Here is a 19,204-nt window from a genome sequence, read left to right as displayed (position 1 = left end):
ATATATATATATATGTTCGTATACATTGTGTATACATTGTGATTTGCACAACTTACCTCTATCTCTTGACTTTGTGTTTGTTTTGCATGTCATGTCCGACCAGCTGATTAGATGTTCAGTGCTTAACAAATTTATTAGACCACTTGTAACAAAAACAAAAAAACACAAGCAGAAGAGAAATCTGCCAAAAACATGTTTAAAACCAAAAATGACTGAATTCACATTTTTATACCCAAAAGAAATTAATCAAGCATAACATTCAACCACTAAAACTAATTTTTCTGTTCAGGAATGCAAATAAATGATTGTAATATCATTTTGATTTAAGATCTTGCACATACTGGTGCACATATTGGTAATTACCAATACTGTTAAATTAGGGTAGCTGTGGCATAAACCTTCCATTGGGTGGTGGTCTAATAAATGTGTTAAGCACTGTAGTATGTAGTGTATCAGCAGTCAGACAGTGAGATGAGTCAGATTTTTGTCCCACCTTTGGTCATAAGACCATTACAACTTTGACCCTCTCTCAGTGTGAGATGTAGGACTACCCAGTGTTATTACCAAGATTATTACGTTGTAGGTTGGGGGTTTTCTTCCATCTGGAAAACCTCAAAATTTGCTCAGTGTATGCCTGGCTTAAATAAACATTCAGAACTAAAGTAATAATGTTTAAGTGCTATAAAATCCTCCTAGGAAGTAGGCTGGGAGGAGCTCCAGGACACTCCTGTTTGTTTGTTTTTTGGCCACAGCGGCTTTTATTAACAGTGGAGAGTGACAGGAAATTGGGAGGAGAGATACGAGGAGAGGACACACGGGAAATGGCAAAGGCCAGGACTCGAACCTGCGCCACAACACGGCATATGTGTGTGGTTGCCTGCTCAACCTCTGAGCCACCCTGGCGCACCTTGTTTGGTGTTTCTTAACACTTTTTTGTTTTACATATAACCCCGACCATATTATTATTATTGTGTTTAAAAAAAAGCACATTTTAAAATCCAAACCATGATCTTATTCAAACCTGTAATGAGTCAGTTATCCATGTATTTACTGATGCTGATACATGACAGCATGAATTATGTCTGCTTTCTGCCTTTTGCTCCATCGATGACTGTCAACACAGTGGACTACAGTACTTTTGAACTAGACACAGCCCAACCTCCTGCAGTCATGTCCACTGTGATGAGAGTTTGGCTGAGAGACCTGCCAGCTGCCAGGCAGGGTTAAGAGCTGAACTGCAGAAGACACACATTTTTACTACTCTGACTACATGGAAATAATATGGACCAGAAAATACATTAATGGTAAATGAACTGGTTCTTATATAGCACTGGTGTGCTCTACATGAGCACTCGAAGCTCTTTATAACTCATTAAAGTGAAATAGCAAAAAGCAGAGGGATTAAAATCAGCTATGCTACAGTGAAACTGCTCTCAGAAACAACTGATGGTTATTCACGAGTCAAAAACTAAATTTAAAACTTAAGAAATATTAATGACTGTGAAAATTGAACAGAGGCAATAGTCATATCTAAATCAAGATCTTAACAAAACACACTGGATTTCAAAGAAAGTGCTTCACTCCTGTACTTATAGTTGGTTTACTGATAACCAGAGATTGCATCAGATATGCCCGACAAGCGTAGCTGATGATGTTGGATTGCATCATCTGTGACTCTGAGCAACATAAGCAGTCTGAGCTGCATCAGCTGTGTCAGGGTCACACTCTGAACTTTTAATTTGTTAGCCATCTAAACCAATCAGCTGAATCAGCCGGGGCCTTTTACTAACATTTCACTCAAAAACTCTTTATTTTTTTATAATTTTATTTCTTTGTGATGAAAGTCATTAAACGTGTAAAGCATGAGAAAAAGAGTTAGACCATCAGCGAGGCTTCTGCTGCTGCTTCACTACATTTGTTGTAGTTTTTCATATTACTGAATTTGTTTTTTCAGTCTTCCAGACAGCTCATGTTTTTATTAGTTTTTGTAATTTTTGTTGTGAGATGTAAGTTAGAGAAAACTAAAGAGTTCACTGAGCAGAAAAAAATATTAAATACAATAATAATTTCTAGATTTCAGAGACTAGTTTGTTATCAGTGTTTCATAAATCCTGGTTATGGAAATATTTGAATGCTGTCACAGTTGTGTTTCTGGGTAGAACAAAATTTCAGCAAGTTGATCTGAAATTAGATTTTAAAATTTTGTGTCAGACTGACCTGGAATCAGTGACTATCTCTATGTAGAGCTGAATGGCATCACAGAACACTGGAAAACAATTTGAAAGCAGGGCTAGTGGACATGATGTACTGTTAGAATCATGCTTCACATCCCATCTTACATTTTATAAATGACGTTAGTGTCCAGTTGATGAGTCTCTTGGTCTGGCCTGAAAATGTGCTCCTATCTGTCCACGCTGAGTGATACCGATGTGCTCAATTTCCCACCAGGACACAACTCAACTTCACTGTGGCCATAGACTTCACAGCATCCAATGGTAAGACAGCATTTCATCTTAATGCATGCAGGAAATGTCCACACATCTGTTTAGTGAGAAACTTGCTGCCCTCTTTGGGCAACAAAAAGAAAGCACTTTGTGATATTTTAATAGCAGTTCACTGTCACATTACACAGTTTGTTGTCTGTCTTGGTGTCTTGTATAGAGGGACACTACTTGTGTTATTATGTTCCCAACTGTCCATCATACTATTATTAATCATCACAAATATCTACAGTATACACTTCTATGGAAAGTGTGAAAACGGTGGAATATAGCTATATCCAAAACATAGCATAGCATATTAGCTCAACAGAAGAATGTAACACACAAGCTGCCTGTCCATTAATAGGACCTTCATGCAGTAACCTACGACGTAATCGGACCTCTCGAGAAATGCAACTACATGTCGGGTTGACGCAGGCCAGGATTGTGCTCACCTAGTAGGGATCAGAGGGGATTTCTGGTTACGTACCTAGGCCCAGACCCAGGCCTGACTGGGGAGCTAAAGAGGCACGTGGAAATATCCCTAGTCTGAGAGAAAATTGGCTACCTGAAACATACCAGAATCTGAGCCAGAGGCAGAGAGATCTCATGGAAAAAGTACATAACATCAGCTCTACAGGGGCTTCACAAAATTGAGAAACTTCATTAAAACTAATAAACTAATAAATCACTAATTATACTACATCGTGGTCCTGCATGATGTCTGCATGCATGTTTTCTGCATGCGTCATAAATGTGTAATTGCTCTTCTTTCACTGATAAGAACACGATCATGCTAATGTTGCTGCATGCTGTTTTTAATCCCTTTATATTTTCCATATGTATGCTGGCTGGGGCGGTGGTTTCTCTCTTTCTAGGTAACCCGTCCCAGCCCACATCTTTGCACTATATGAGTCCATACCAGATGAATGCATATGCCATGGCCCTGAAGGCTGTGGGGGAAATTATCCAGGACTATGACAGTGACAAACTCTTCCCTGCATACGGCTTTGGAGCTAAACTTCCCCCAGATGGCAAGATCTCCCACGCCTTTCCACTGGTAAGAGTCATGATTGAGACTGAGAGAGAGACCATTTTAATAGTTATTCCTTGATAGCAATGGATTTTGGGGCTATTTTGTTGATATTTTGAGCAATGAAAAGGGACTGTCTGTGTGCAGTAATTAATAAATTCACTCTTGGTCAGTCACATCACTGATATCACTGTTTGGATAACTGAGCTGATGTGGCAGCCAACGGATAGCTTCTTCTCCAGACATTACAGTTAGATCCATAAGTTTTTGGATGATGAAACTAGGTTTGACCCTGTGCACCACCACCACAGAGGATTTTAAATCAAACAATCAAGACGTGATTGAAGTGCAAACATTCAGCTCCACTTAAAGTATCACAGTAGATGTTTAGGAATTACAGCTATTATTATATTTTGGAGATCCAAACATAATTGAGCAGCTTAATGGCCAGGTGAAGCCTATTCTCTGATTGTTCCATAAAAAATGAAAGATCAGGAGTTGATCTGATTTAGGACGCCAAGATTGGGCTGAAAACCAGAATAAATCTATCAGAGAGACAGCAAAAACTTTAGGAGTGGCCAAGCCAACAATCTGGTGCATTCTTAAAAAGGAATGAAAGAAGGAATGCACTGGCTCAGCAGTATCAAAATGCCTGGAAGACCACAGAAGACAACTAAAGTGGATTATCACAGAAGTCTTTTCTCATTTAAGAAAACATCTAGCCTAGTTAAAACACAGTTTGTCAAAGTCTACAATCAAGAGACGTGTTCATGAATGGAAACACAGACGGTTTACAACAAGGTGCAAACCACTCAAGAACAAAACGGTCAGAACAGACTTTGCCAGAAAACATCTAACAGAGCCGCCTGACCTGTTATTGAAAAAAAATATGTGGACAGGAAAAACTAAGATGAATAATTTGTACCAGAATGATGGGAAGAGAAAAGTGTAGTGTTTATTGATGATGTGATTTTGAAAGAGGTAGTAGGATGAATTCTGAAGTGTATGGGGTTATGATCTCTGCTCAGATTCAGCCAGATGTTGAGAAACTGATTGGATGGTGATTCATAATGCAAATGGATAATGGCCCAAACCACAGCAACTCAAACTAGCCAAGCCAGTCACCTGAACTTCAATTCAATTCAATTCAATTTTATTTATACAGCGCCAAATCACAACAAACAGTCACCTCAAGATGCTTCATATTGTAAGGTAAAGACCCTACAATAATTACAGAGAAAACCCAACAGTCAAAATGACCTCCTATGAGCAGCACTTGGCTACAGTGGGAAGGAAAAACTTCTTTTTAACAGGAAGAAACCTCCAGCAGATCCAGACTCAGGGAGGGGCAGTCATCTGCCGAGACCAGTTGGGGCTGAGGGGAGATACAGCCTGACTGATCTTGACCAAACAAAGCATGATTTTCAGTTACTGAAGACAAAACTGAATGCAGAAACAAGCAGAAACTGAAGGTGTCTGTCGTAAAGGCCTAACAGAACATCTCAGGCGAGGAAATGCAGCATTTGGTGACGTCCATGAGTTCTAAACTTCTGGCAGTCTTTGACTGCAGAAAACATTCATCCAATTATTAAAAACTATTTTTAGATTTATAATTGTTGCTTGTCCAAATAATTTTGAGTCTCTAAAAGTGGGCGCTACATATATAAACAGTCTTCAGCAGTTAATAAAATACTATTCTTAAAACTTTGTAATTAAAGCTGAAAGTCAGCCCTTCAGTCATACCTTGATGGTTAGATTTGAAATCCTCTTTGTTGAAATATACAAATGACAACATGCATGCAGAAAAGCTTTCAAATTTATCTGACTCAAAAATAAATATTTACCACTGACAACAAACAAAAGTTTGTCATAACAACAAACTTGATCATGTAGTTGCCCTATTACAGAAGAATATTATAGAATAATATTATAGAAGACTGGGTTTCCCTTGAGGAAACCCCATTGGTAATGGCATCTTGTTTGTACACCTACTTTTGAGTGTATTTGCATGCACTTTGCACCTTATCTGAGTATTGATACCTCAGTATTTCTTTAGCACGAAGGTATTTCATATAAACTTTGTATATATATCTTAATAGTCATATTTTATTGCAAAATCATTTCATTAAAGGACTGCTTGCACCATAATGCATGTCATAAATAAAACATCAACCCTCATTCTTCCTTCAATCACACAATCATTTCCTGTATCATCAACAGAGCAGCAGTGGAATTTTGAGGGTTTTGTCAGAGTTTGGAGGAATTTGTTGTTCATGAAGGTAAACACAACAGGATTTATAAACATATGTTATATGTTCTGCAGCGTTTGGGTGGCTCCAGAGGAAAAGCTTTACATATAGCAGCTGCTGCAGCTGTGGATCATTCATTTAAATATACAAAAAGGTCTACTGTCTTTTCTATCTTAGCCATATTAAACACTTATATTTGATGTTAACCCATCTACTGGTTAGACCACATAAAGTCCAAGTATTTAGTTTGAATATTATAACATTCTGGCAAACAAATGTCAAAAAGGTTTACTAGATCAACCTCATTCTGAGATGTCTATTCTCAGTTCACGGCCATTTTCCAGCACTCTGCGTTTGGCAGTAAGTACTACGCTGTTGGAATGCTGAGTCATCCTTTAGACTGTTTTAGTGCACTTGCATGTTATTTTGTAATATTCAGCGAACAGATGTTTCTGTTTTTGTGGAACCACAGAGACTTCAGTTAAACGTCTGCTTTCTCATGTTAACCACATTCTGCAAAAGCTTAAAAACAAGTGTGTCAAGTTGAACTAGCTTTTTTTTTTTTTTTTAAGGATTTATTTACATCTGACATGTGTCAGCTCTGAGTGAAAGCCTGCCAGGAGGTGAAATGTGTCCATCTGTCAGATGTAAGGTCTCATGGGCCACTGACAGAGAGCCCACTTCCATTTCTGGGACTTCTTCAAAATTCAAATAAACACACCCTCAAGGCAAAAAGGAGAATCAAGAAAAAATCTCTGCCAGTGCCCAACATTAACTCTGTTCATTGGTCTGGGAGCCCCTGCTGGATAATGACTTATGGGGCTTTCACTAGGAATGCACCAATCCAACTTTTCCAGTTTGGATCAAATACAGATACCTTGACTCACTGGGGAGTGAGTACCAATCTGATACCAGTGTTTAATTAATAAACTGTATTCCTCACTGTGAAGAAGAGACTGCGAATCATTGTTTTTATATCTAAGGCCTGATCAGGGTCAAATTAAACATTGCTTTCCTAACTTTGTAAAATAGCTGGGGTTCAGGAGGTAGAGGAGGTCATCTACTGATTGGAACGTTGGTGGTTTGATCCCTGGCTGCTACTGAACCCCAAGTTGCTCCTTATGCATTTATCGGGAGCAACTTGTTAGATACAGAAAAGCTCTTAGATGTAGAAAGTGCTGGCGTGAATGGGTAAATGAGACGTGCTGTATAAAGCACTTTGAGTGCTCATGTAGAGAAGAAAAGTGCAATAAAAGAACCAGTCGATGTAACATTTAAATAAATACAAAGAATACAAACTTACCGAATTGGTATTTATCAGGACCACAATAAATGACAAAAGACACAAGACAGATACAATGAAAAATCAAATCAAAGTCTCATTTCAGCTAACACACTACAGTCATGTGAAAAAGAAAGTACACCCTATTTCAGTTATAAAGCTTTTCATATCAGGGCATAATAAAAAATAATCTGGTCCCGAGGAGGTATTAAAATTAGGCAAATAAACCTCAGATAAATAAGAAAAATGCAGCATTGTAGCCTCCATTTCTACCTGTAGATGTTTCTACAGTAGAATTACTGTGGTGATCACTTTGAAATGTCTGTGGGCTGGTTTGTGTTGTCGGTTTTGTGTTCAAACCAAAAGAAAGACTCTAGTTGTCTTCTCATTAGAATAAGGATTTGTGTTGGTGTGTGGAACTGTAGCCTAAGGTTAGGTATAATATAAACTTATAACATATATTATATTATAATAACAAATTACTTTCTGCAGCAAGTAATTAAGTAACTTACTGCATAAATTAAAAAAACAAAACAAAACGAGTAATGTGTAATACATAACTTTTTTTTGAGTAATGATCCGAATACTGATTACTATTAGTGGAAGCTATTTTAGTTCTCTCTCTGGGTCTGACCCAATGTGTTCTCCTGGTTGGACATGCCTGAAGTACCTCACTCCAGAGGTGTCCAGGAGCCATCCTTGTCAGATGCCCAAGCCACCTCAGCTGGCTATTTTTGATGCAGTGGAGCAGCAGCTCTACTCTGAGTCTTCCTGAATGACTGAGCTCCTCACCCTACCTGTGAACCCAGACTTTTGTCTCCTTTTGGAGAGAGCTCCTTTCTGCCACTTGTTTCCATGATTTTGGGCTTTCAGTCACTACTTGCAGCTCGTAACCATGAGTGTGAGTTTAAAAGTAGATTGACCATTGAATTCAGTGCTGCTGTCTTTTCGCCACAACAGTATCAACATCACTGTTGATGCCATACAAGTTTATCTGTCAAACTCCGGCGCAGCTCTTCCCCAACAAATAAATGACAACCTAAGTGGTGACTGAGTGGTGGCTGTAGCTCAGGAGGTAGAGTAGATTATTTTCTAATTCTGAATACCAAAGTATCCCAGAACCCCAAGTTGCTCTCCGGTGTATCCATTGGAGTGTGAATGTGTGTGTAGAAAGAAGTACTTGTATGAATGTGAGAATGGAACGAATGAGGCGTGTTGTATAAAGAGCTTTGAGTGCTCAAAGTAGAGTAGAAAAGCATTATATAAGAACCAGTCCATTTACGATAACTGAACTTCTCTTGAGGCAGCAACTCCTCTCCAACCCACAACCATGGCCTCAGACTTGGAGCTACTAATTCTCATTCCAGCCATTATACTAATAATTTTTGTGAGCTGTCAAATCGTGTTTTCTAATGTCTAGAGCAACTCTGCCATCTCTGGATACCCTGAGGACATTTCACAAAATTATATATCATTTATAATCATTCAGTAATTGTTAGCAATTACAATTAATTTTAACTGTTATTACCTTTAAATCAGCAAGATAATATATTTGATGAGCTCAAATTACCCTTCACATTGTATGGAACATCAGAACAACTTGTCCAGTCAATGAAAAGCGAGCTTGTATAATCCCACAAGCTATAGGCATTGCGGAGTAGTCTTGTGAAGTGACTGAGACAGAGAAAAGGAACAAAAGGTGGGAGGGGAAAAAAACACAATGAATCATGCTGCACACTGAGAGAGAAGTTCATCTGTTTGATGGTTTAGGAGTGATGGAAGAAGAACAGACAGCAAACAGGAAGGCAGCTCCAGTGAGTGACATTTTCCAGAAGCACTGCTTAGCTCAGCATTGTCAGCCAGTCGGATGGCAATACTAACAATTAGAAAAACAGAAAAATGAAAAAAATATATTCACTTATGCTAGGATTCCAGGCAGTGGTCGCTTTAGACAGTTACTTCAGAAGAAAGGAGAGTCTTATTGTTGGTGTTGTTCCAAGGCTCCGGGCGAGGATTAGTAGGAGTATTTTAAGAAGACCATATAATGACCAAATCGTTTTATATGAGAGTAAATATCTCAGTGACACACTTTGTTTCATTAGCGTGCTGGAAATATTTTTTACCCAAGTTTTGCCTGACCTGAAACTGTCATTTCTAATAAGTTTTGCCAAATCCCAAGATCCCCTTGACTCTCCCCCAGTCAGAAGTCAGCGGTGTGTGAGTGAGTGTCAGCACATAGCTTGTCGAGATTCCTCACTTTGCACAACTTTTCCTCATTTCCATTTGAGCAGCCATTCAATCAGCTTTCCCAATTAGAGTTCACCTCAGCGTGACAAATCCCAGATCCACGCCACACGGGGGCAACTCTAATTAAGAATCTGTTGTTTAGAAACTGCTCCGAGCATGTTGGACTATCTAGAGTTCGTCAAATGTAAAGTTTTAGCATTTGGTCTCATTAAACATGACTTATGCAGGACAGATCATTGGTGCAGTGAAGTTTTAGTTGCTGAACAGCAAGACAATGGGATTTTTTTTTTCCCAGAAAGAGACAACACAAAACCAAAAATATAAAAATATAAGTCATAAACTGACTTGCCTCTTAAGCAGGACAAAAAAAATGTCATGTGATAACAAAGCATCTGAACTTAGTATATACTTATATGCTCACATTTTGTTCTACAAAGTGCATTTGTCATTTACACATGCTAACCAATGAGTGGAGCTGCCACTGGGAGCAGCTACATAGGTGTCTTGCCCAAGGACATTGGATCAGGGGATCAGACCATCAACCCCAAGCTGCAGCTGACCAAAAAGAAAGAGCAATACTGTAAACCCAAAATACAACAAACTGAGTAATACTGGACTCAGACTGTAGAACATTTATGTCTATGTACAGTATTAGATCTGTTTTATTGTTTTGAATATTTTCATTCAATAATTTAAATTAACCCATTTAAAGAATATCCCAAACATGGTATAAATAATTTCTTATTATTATCAGTTCATAAATTCTCAGTGTGACATGCTGCATGCTGGCCCCTGACCCATTATAAGCCTGCCATTTATCATGCTGCCACTTCTAGAAAGAAAAAAACAGAGAGGAACTGTTTAAATGTACTTAATGCAATTAGCCTTATAATCTGTTTCCAGTGTTAAAAAGGTGTCTATTAAATGTTGCCTTTGAATCACATCCGTTGTATTATTGGATCATAACCAGTGATTCACTAATGTGCAGATAACTCTAATGTCACGGCTGGGTAGCTTTATCTACAGTAGGATCATATATTAGTAGATTTCTGTTCAAATCTGCAAAAAATTAAGTAACTAAAGCTTCAGAATATATTGTCATTGTGAGACTGCTACAGTACTCGAGTCCAGTTGTACTGGTGTGGGGTTGCCCTTTCTGCCCCTCCCTTGGCACATTAGTGTTTCATTATATAAAATATACACTATATTGCCAAAAGTATTTACTCACCATCCAAATCACTGAATTCAGGTGTTCCAATCACTTCCACGGCCACAGGTGTATAAAATCAAGCACCTACAGTAGGCATGCAGACTGCTTCTACAAACATTGGTGAAAGGTTGCTGTCAGGAGCTCAGTGAATTCCAGAGTGATTCTGTGATAAGATGTACCTGTGCAACAAGTCCAGTTGTGAAATTTCTTCACTACTAAATATTCCACAGTCAACTGTTAGTGATGTTATAACAAAGTGGAAGCAAGTGGGAACGACAGCAACTCAGCCGCAAAGCGCTAGGCTACGTAAAATCAGAGAGTAGGGTCAGCGGATGGTGAGGTGCATTGTTCAGTTCAATTCAATTTTATTTATGAATAGTCGCATCAAGACACTTTATATTGTAAGGTAAAGACTCTACAGTAATTACAGGGAAAACCGACAATAAAAACAACCCCCTATGAGCAGCACTTGGTGACAGTGGGAAGCAAAAACATCTTTTAACAGGAAGAAACCTCCAGCAGAACCAGGCTCAGGGAGGGGCAGTCATCTAAATATATTAAAATATATTTAATATATTTATCTCAATCGGACTCTGAGAATTTAGTCCTTACATTTATATCGAGCAGGTCAGATTATTGCGATGTTCTATTTGCAGGACTTTCCAAATCATCAGTGGGACAAATTCAGCTCCTTCAAAATGCAGCTGCCAGAATCCTCACAGGTTTATGACAATGTGATCATATTACCCAGTACTGAAGGCACTTTATTGGCTCCCAGTGCAATATAGAATTAAATACTTTTATTCGTTTCTAAAGCTCTCAGTGATTTGTCCTCCCAGAACATCTCTGACTTCCTCACTGTTTACAACCCAGTCAGACCTCTCAGGTCAGCAGGTGCAGCTCCTTTAACTGTTCCCAGAATTAGATCTAAATGTGCTGAAGGTGCTTTCAGTTATTGTGGTCCTGTTCTTTGGAACAAGCTGCCTGCTGACCTGAGATCAATTCCAGCTGTGCATACATTCAAAATCAAACTCATAACCTTATTATTTACACAGACCTACACTTAGTGTGGTGAACACAGAAGATAATGACATAAAAACCTGTACAGGTTTACAATGCCTTGAGATAGCAATAAATTAATTAATTAATTAAAAAAAAAAAAAAAAAAAAAAAAAAAAATATATATATATATATATATATATATATATATATATATATATATATATATATATATATATATATATATATATATATATATATATTTAAAAACCCGATTGATTGTGAAGTTTGCATGTAATGAAATCTGCTATATTAATACAATTATAGCTGCAAAGGGTGGGCGATATCATGGGATGTCACTCAAGTTCATATGTGTGTGAAGGCAGACAAGTGAATACTTTTAGCAATATAGTGTACCTCTACATCATAAGTTTATGAAATTACTATCAACAGCATAATGAAAGAATGCAGTTTTGTACAGCAATATATCAACATTGAATGTCAAAATGTTCTCTGCTTCACAAGGACACTAAATAAAATATTTGTCTCTAGTTAGGCTTCTAACTAACTAGTTCTTTGCCTCTACTGCTGCTAGCTGTTCTGTGCTAGTGCTTAATTAACAAAATCTTCAAAATCTGTTTCTGATACTTTAAAGAAACCTATATTAAACAGAGCCTTCAGTCTCAGTGGAAATAATTAAAAAGTATAGTCTTGGGGACAGATATCAGAAAGCCTCAGAGGTTTGAAAAAGAAGAGATGATTAACTGTGAGCAGCTACTGTATCAGGTCACTGCAACGGAAATGTCAGTATATGGTGTTTTAATATTATGTCACTAACAATGAGGGTAAAATGAGGTGACATGCATTCTGAATGGTTTCAGTTATTTTCACACTCACAACATAGAGGCCTGCTTCATGTTGGATAATCCCACTTTATTCAGCTTAGACTGTTTTCCTGCAATCTCAATATGAATAATATGCAAGGAAAATTTCAGCCATAACAGAGCACCAAGGACCTCAGCATTGGTAAACAAACACTGAAGATGTGTCCTAAATTTTATTTAGTGGGTTAATTCTGTTGCACAGTGGAAAATAGCAACGTGTAGCATATGTAAAAATGATAGCACACAGAATAAAATCATGAAAATATAGCAGGAAAGCAAAATCTATTCATGCAGACAGTAGTGTGACACCCCCAAAATTATTCATTTTAAGGGAAGGTTATTATTACCACCATTTGGTTGTTATGGTTTTTCATTATTTCTTATCATCTATTCAGTTATTCCTAATAACTTATAAAGTTTTTGCTTGATTTCATTTCTGCATGTTTTTTTTTCCCCAAAGGAAAACAGTTTAATTTGTTGTATCACAGAATATATCAAATTCAGAGAATAAACATCCTTACCGGCCTGGGCCCTGGTCCAGGAAGCAGGTTTAGCTAACATTCCTAAGTCTGAGATGAGGGAAATTCCAGGTTGTCTGTTCCAGAAGGAGCGTTAGCTTAAACTCAGAGTGAGCTACCAGGATTAGAGATTCTGCTACTGTAACACTCTGGTTCATTTCCTCATTTGTAAAATTGCTTTGAACAGCATAGCAGAGCAAATTCATTTGCAGAAGTTTATGTTTTTACAAACACTGAAATCCTGGTTAGACATTAGTTCACTATTTTTTTACTTATCATAAATGCTTTTATAAGCATTCAGTCATCGATATATAAGGACAGTGACAGAAATAACATTGCAGATTTATTATGAGCTCAGAATTAAATCTATAGTCTCTATTCTTCTAACTTTGTGATTGAAATACAGTTGTCAGTCAGTTTCTTTGCACTGGAAACAGTTACTGTACGTTATTGTTATTGGTTGGCAAAATGACTGTCACAGTTTGGATCTTAGAGACATTTATACTTGAGCTGAGGCTAAATGAGTTTAAGGCTAAAACTGAACTAAATGTATTTGAAAGTGAGTTTTTAAAAGCGTTTTGCAGACAGTCTGTCAGCTTGCTACATTTCATGTTGAGATTATTCACAGATTGAGATTAAGTCATTAAATGATGTGAAAAAAACATTTTGAAAAGTGCTGTATCTGTCAAGATAAGGACCCAAATGCACTCACAGGCAGGCAGATTTTACCTAAAACTTTGATTTTGGCCTTATTCCAGGATAAATGTTCAACAAACTCTGAGTTTAAAATAAACTCTGAGTGTTAAACTCTAAATCAGCAGCTCAGAGTTTCCTGTTCCAGAAATGCTGATCAGAGTTAGTTCAATTAACTCTGAGTACGTTCACATTGAGGTAAACATGTGTGAGCGTAGAGAAAGAAAGCCACCATCACTGGAATCCCTGTCCCACGGTTCACCATGGCAACAGTTAAATAAAGAGTCTCCACTTTAATCCAGTGGACCGAGGAGCATGAACATGCGTCAGTGCTGACCATGATATTAATCTTAAAAATGGGCAGGAAGAAAAGAGTCATCATAGACAATGGAGTCACTTTACTGCCTACCGAGTTTGATATACTGTATATCATTTTTTGTACTGTCTGCGGTCATCATTCCCTCAGCCTGAATTTTGATTAGAAGCTGGAAACCTAATTTTACATTTAGTTTTCAAATCTTATTATTCAGCTGTAACCTGACACGGATAAAATGTGGGAGACAGAAAACTGAAGATAAAACCTCGGAGAAAGCGATCAGACACAGTTTACTGATGGATCTGTGATATTGGTTACACAGACACTGATGGACCCAGATGAAATTATGAGTGGTTCGACTGATTAGAGTTTTACTGTAAATCTCATTAAGCATTTTTATCCAGTAATGGCAGAAATAATGAAATTCACTGTTAAAACAAAACTGAGGCTGTTACGTCCCATCAGTACATTAATCTTTTACTGAATAAAAAAAATAAGGAGAACGGCTCTGCTCCAGATTTTGTTGCTATCCGAGTAACTAATATCATAGGTCCATCAGTAAACTCTGTCTGTTTCTCCATTATTTCTATCTTCAGTTTCTCTATGTCGTTCCTGTCAGGGTCCTTAAATAATTAGCTTTAAAATCAAATGTAAAATTAAGGTTTCAGCTTCATCTAATGAAAATTCACGATAGCTAAATAATGACCACTGACTGTATAAAAGAATGTATATAGCTATTTTATATCTAACTTTTATATTGTCTGTGATGGTGACAGAGTGGACTAAGCTGTTGACTCTTTTCTTTCCTCTCACTATTTAAGATGAATATCACTGTCGTCGCTGACACATTCATATTCTTTGGGCCACTTCATTAAAATGAAGCCTCTGTTCTTTATTTACTTGTTGCCATGGTGAATCTGGTATCAGAGCTCCATTGATGATGGTTTTCTTCCTGCACTTAACTCAGGGTGAGCATACTCAGAGATGTTCTCTGATCAACTGCTCTGTCTGAATTCTCAGAGTTACTGATCTCAGAATTAATCAGCTGGGAGTTTGTGGTTAGACTTGGAGTTTGTTGAACATGCTTCCTGGAATAGGACCTGGGACTATATGTTCCTTTGGGAAAAAGCTCTGGATCCCTAATGACCCAAGGGAAGTGCTTAGTAAAAATCCTTCAGGTCTGAGGACAGGGAAGCGCTGTGCAGGGTGCAGCATGACCTGAGGGTGATGGTATAACCAGACTTGTTCTTATCTAGCGCTTTTGTACTCGAGCATTCAAAGCACTTTATGCAACATGTCTTATTCACCCATTTATACAAGCACTTTTTTCAAAGTGCTTTCTATCTAACATCTACGTGCATCTGAAGCAACTCAGGGTCCAGTATCTTGCCCAAGGATACTATGGCATGCAGACTGGAGCAGCCAGTGATTGTACCACCAACCTTCCAATTAGTAAATAACTTCTAAGCCACACCCACCCCAAAAGGGGTGAGGCAGAGGAAATGCTAGGTCCCCCACAGGAGTAGTGATCAGGAAGAGGTTAAAAAGATGTTTGTGCGTATAAATGTGTGGTGCATTATGATGAACTAAGCATTTACCAAAGTGATTGATCTCAGGAGAGTATATCAAGGAACCAAACAAAGCTCAACGCATATGTTTTCTCTGTACTTGTTAAAAATAAGAGGCTTAAGATGTCAATGCGATGTTTCTCTTCTCTGTCTTTTCATCAAATAAGATGAAAAGGATTCTAACAGGTCTGAGGACACGTGCTCGTCTTTATGATTTGCTGTTAGCAGCAGACTTGTTCAGGCAGAACAAAGCAGAAAAACAGAACTGCCACAGTTCTTCAGATTAATACAACTGTTGTCAGAGAGAAAAATAGAGCTTATATATTACTTATTTTAGCCATGTGAGCTGCGTGGCTAATGTCAATATGAACTCCTCTCTGGCCTCTAAGGAATAGTTTCAGCATGTTGATGAATCCATGGCACAATCCTTACAGGCTGAAAGAAACCATAGAAATTAAACCAGGTTGCTTGGGCTTGTGCCAGTGATCTTCCAGCTGAATACACAGAGCGTTGGAGAAAATCCTACCTTCAAAGGATTCAGCTGACCTGTGCAAGTTAATTAGCTACTGTCTTTCCTTGTTAAATTTCTGAATAAATAACCAAAATGTATCAAAGGTATGTGTCCCACATAGTAATATGTCCCAGAAATTGGTGTTATCCAAGCACTAAGCTTGTTTTAAAGATTTGAAGCGTTGTGTCTGGGTATAGGTGAGGCAGGGGAGTTTGGTCTGGGATGCTTTTATATTGTCATGGTGCCAACTCAGTGAAACACCAGTTATTGTGAGGCTTTCTTTGATGATTCATAGCAACACTAGCAGCAACTTTGTAGCTAGACATACTACAAAACACAATGACTGTGTGCCTCTTTAACTGTAAACTTTTAAGGTCTAAAGGTTTCTACATACTGTGAGATTTTAGCAACCTTGTAAGTTAACTACAAACACTGTGAGAGCACAGATCTAATAAACTTGGGGCATCAAGTCTGAAACATGTAGACTACTCATTTGACAATACTTAGTCATGGCTGCAGTTCCTCTTCTTTTCTTTTCACTTTATATAGTTCTTGACTTGGTCATGATAACATCTGGAGGATGGAAGAAACAAACACATTTCTGCTGCCCAGTAGTGATGTGTCGTACGAGCCGGCTCTAACAGTCGATTCTTTATAGCAAACGAAAACAACCGAGTCCCTTCGGCGAACCGAATCTTCAGCCTCCTGCTCTGCTCTGCTGAGAATCCGTGCAGGCAGGGCCAGGACTTTATTTTGATGGGCACACCACGAGGCCAGTCACATACAGACTAGGATTATGCCATTATGTGAAAGAAGCAAGGGGGACAGACACTCGAAAGATTGCAAACCAAGCAGCCTTTATTTAGTTGATTTGTTTGCTATGGTTCTGTGTTCAGCTGTTTTAAAGTTTTGATTAAAGTGTCAAACAATGGTAACTGTAGGATTTTATGAAAAAGATGAATAAAAAAAAAAATTCCTTACCAACACACAAACCATTCATAACTGCTAAATTAGGCTCATGCAGAAGGCTCTGAATGAAGAGCCATTTGGCCGGCTCTTCCAAGGGAGCAGAGCCAAAAGAGCTGGACCTCCCGTCACTAAAACTCAACTAGATTTTGTTTTTAGTCAGAGCCAAACATTCGGTTTTGCATTTTTACTTCATTTATTCCTTTTGACTCCACCCCCCTTAATGCACCTTAAAAGTAAGAAAAAAGAATGGAGCTATCTGTAATGAGGATCACAGGTCAACGGTAGGTCAAAGCATCATTGAACATGGGCTTCAATATGAATGTTCTCTCACAATTTTTTCTTTCTTTTCTTTCTTACAGAACTTTAACACAGAGAACCCAAACTGTGTTGGGATTGAAGGTGTACTAGAGGCGTACTTTCAGAGCCTGCGAACTGTTCAGCTGTATGGCCCAACCAACTTTGCTCCTGTCATCAACCAAGTGGCTCGGTGAGAGACACGCCAAGATTCACTCACACACACACACACACACACTCTGTCATTGTAAGATAGAAATATGCCCTCATGCAGGAATGTGTACTGTTTACATTCAAACTCACACCGTGTGCACATAACTTCATATGTAGACACACTAATGAGTACATATCATCTCTCATACATAAAATCTGCAAGTTTCCATGTGCTTCACATGAACAGGTTATCTGGTGCAATCATGGAAAACTAGCTATTGTGTTATGCATATCATGAATATAAATAAGAACTATGTGAGCAAGAGAAAGCCAATAAAGGCATACCACAAAAACTGCCAATCTTAGAAATGACAACAAATGTTTTTCAGACTGTAATATGCTCCTTAAAGTATTCCTTCCATCCTCTTAACACACTCTTAGTCATCAGTGCATTCCAGCTCAATCGCTCTGCCTAGCCAATCAATACAAGTCCTTTTCTCTTTCCTAAGTGCCCAGCCTCACATACAGGCCTCTCCCTTTGCCTTTGCCACCTCTCTCTTTGCCATATACCTAGCCTCCCAGTACTAATTTCTTCATCTCTCTGATTATCCTACTTTGTCTTTGCTAACCTCTTTGAATACTTTCTTGTACTTCTTCATTCCCCCTCCAAGTCTCCTTGTCCTCTTACCTCTTCCCAGAGGACACACCTTCTTGGCATTTTCCCAGTCATCCGGGGACATTTCCCTACCACCCAGAGCATGTCTCATCTCCTTCCTGAACTCTATATAACATTCTTCTTCAGCTTCCACCATATAATCCTTGCTGCTGCCTTCACTTGTTTTCTCTTCTTGACTTCCAGAATCATCCTACAGATTACCGTCCAATGCTGCTTAGCCACATTCTCCCCCGACACCACCTTGCAGTCTCTTATCGCTTTCAGATTTAACCTTCTGGATAAAATGTAGTCCACCTGTGTGCACCTTCCTTCTCTCTTATACGTCACCCATATGTTCCTCCCTCTTCTCAAAATATGTTTTCACCACAGCCATTTTTTCCTTTTCTTTTCCTTAAGACCACTAACAACACTTCCTCATTACCACCGTTCCCTTCACCTGCATGTCCACTGAAGTCTGCTCTAATCACCAATCTCTCCCCCCTGGAGACATTCTCTACCACTTCATCCAACTTACTTCAGCATTCCTCTTTCTCTTCTTACATTCAACTAGAGAAGGCATATGATTGTCATGGTCCTGGGTCAGGTTACTCAATGTTCGATTTGTTTGGACTTTCGACTTTTGTTTATTTACATATCCTATGTGATTCTTGATTTATTCAGTACTTATATTATTTCAACTATTTTCAATCCAATTTTATTGTCAATCAATTAATTTATCAACTTGTTTCATTTTATTTATATAACGCCAATATCACAACATCAGTCACCTCAAGGCACTTTATATTGTAAGGTAAAGACCCTGCAACAATAGAGATAAAACCCCAACAATCAGACAATCCCCTATGAGCAAGCACTTGGTGAAAGTGAGAAGGAAAAACTCCCCTTTAATTGGAAAAAACCTCCAGCAGAACCACGCTCAGGGAGGGACAGCCATCTGTTGTGACCAGTTGGGGTGATGGGAGGGAGACAGGACAAAAAACATGCTGTGGAAGAGAGCCAGAGATTAATAATAACTAATGAATAAATGCAGAATGGGATATAAAACAAAGTGAAAAGGGGTATGTGAAGAAGAAACACATCATGGGAACCCAGCAGCCTAGGCCTATTGCAGCATAACTAAGC

At 38.4% G+C, this 19,204-nt stretch overlaps 2 protein-coding genes across 2 annotated transcripts in view; one reads left to right on the top strand and one right to left on the bottom strand.

Moving 5' to 3' along the window:
* LOC115779880 (copine-8-like) overlaps positions 1-19,204 on the bottom strand; it is a 196,032-nt gene that overhangs the window by 72,280 nt on the left and 104,548 nt on the right. The window lies entirely within an intron of this gene.
* Positions 1-19,204, top strand: part of LOC115780875 (copine-9-like) — a 56,087-nt gene that overhangs the window by 15,567 nt on the left and 21,316 nt on the right. Inside the window, exons 8-10 of the mRNA XM_030730297.1 lie at positions 2,449-2,495; positions 3,359-3,540; positions 17,319-17,446. Coding sequence (XP_030586157.1) covers positions 2,449-2,495; positions 3,359-3,540; positions 17,319-17,446 — 357 coding nt within the window. The remainder of the gene's footprint in view (positions 1-2,448; positions 2,496-3,358; positions 3,541-17,318; positions 17,447-19,204) is intronic.

This window comes from Archocentrus centrarchus, chromosome 5 (assembly GCF_007364275.1).
Source record: "Archocentrus centrarchus isolate MPI-CPG fArcCen1 chromosome 5, fArcCen1, whole genome shotgun sequence".
Taxonomy (NCBI): Eukaryota; Metazoa; Chordata; class Actinopteri; order Cichliformes; family Cichlidae; genus Archocentrus; species Archocentrus centrarchus.
The sequence above is the reverse complement of the archived record's forward strand: the minus strand, read 5'-3'. Positions and strand labels throughout refer to the sequence as shown.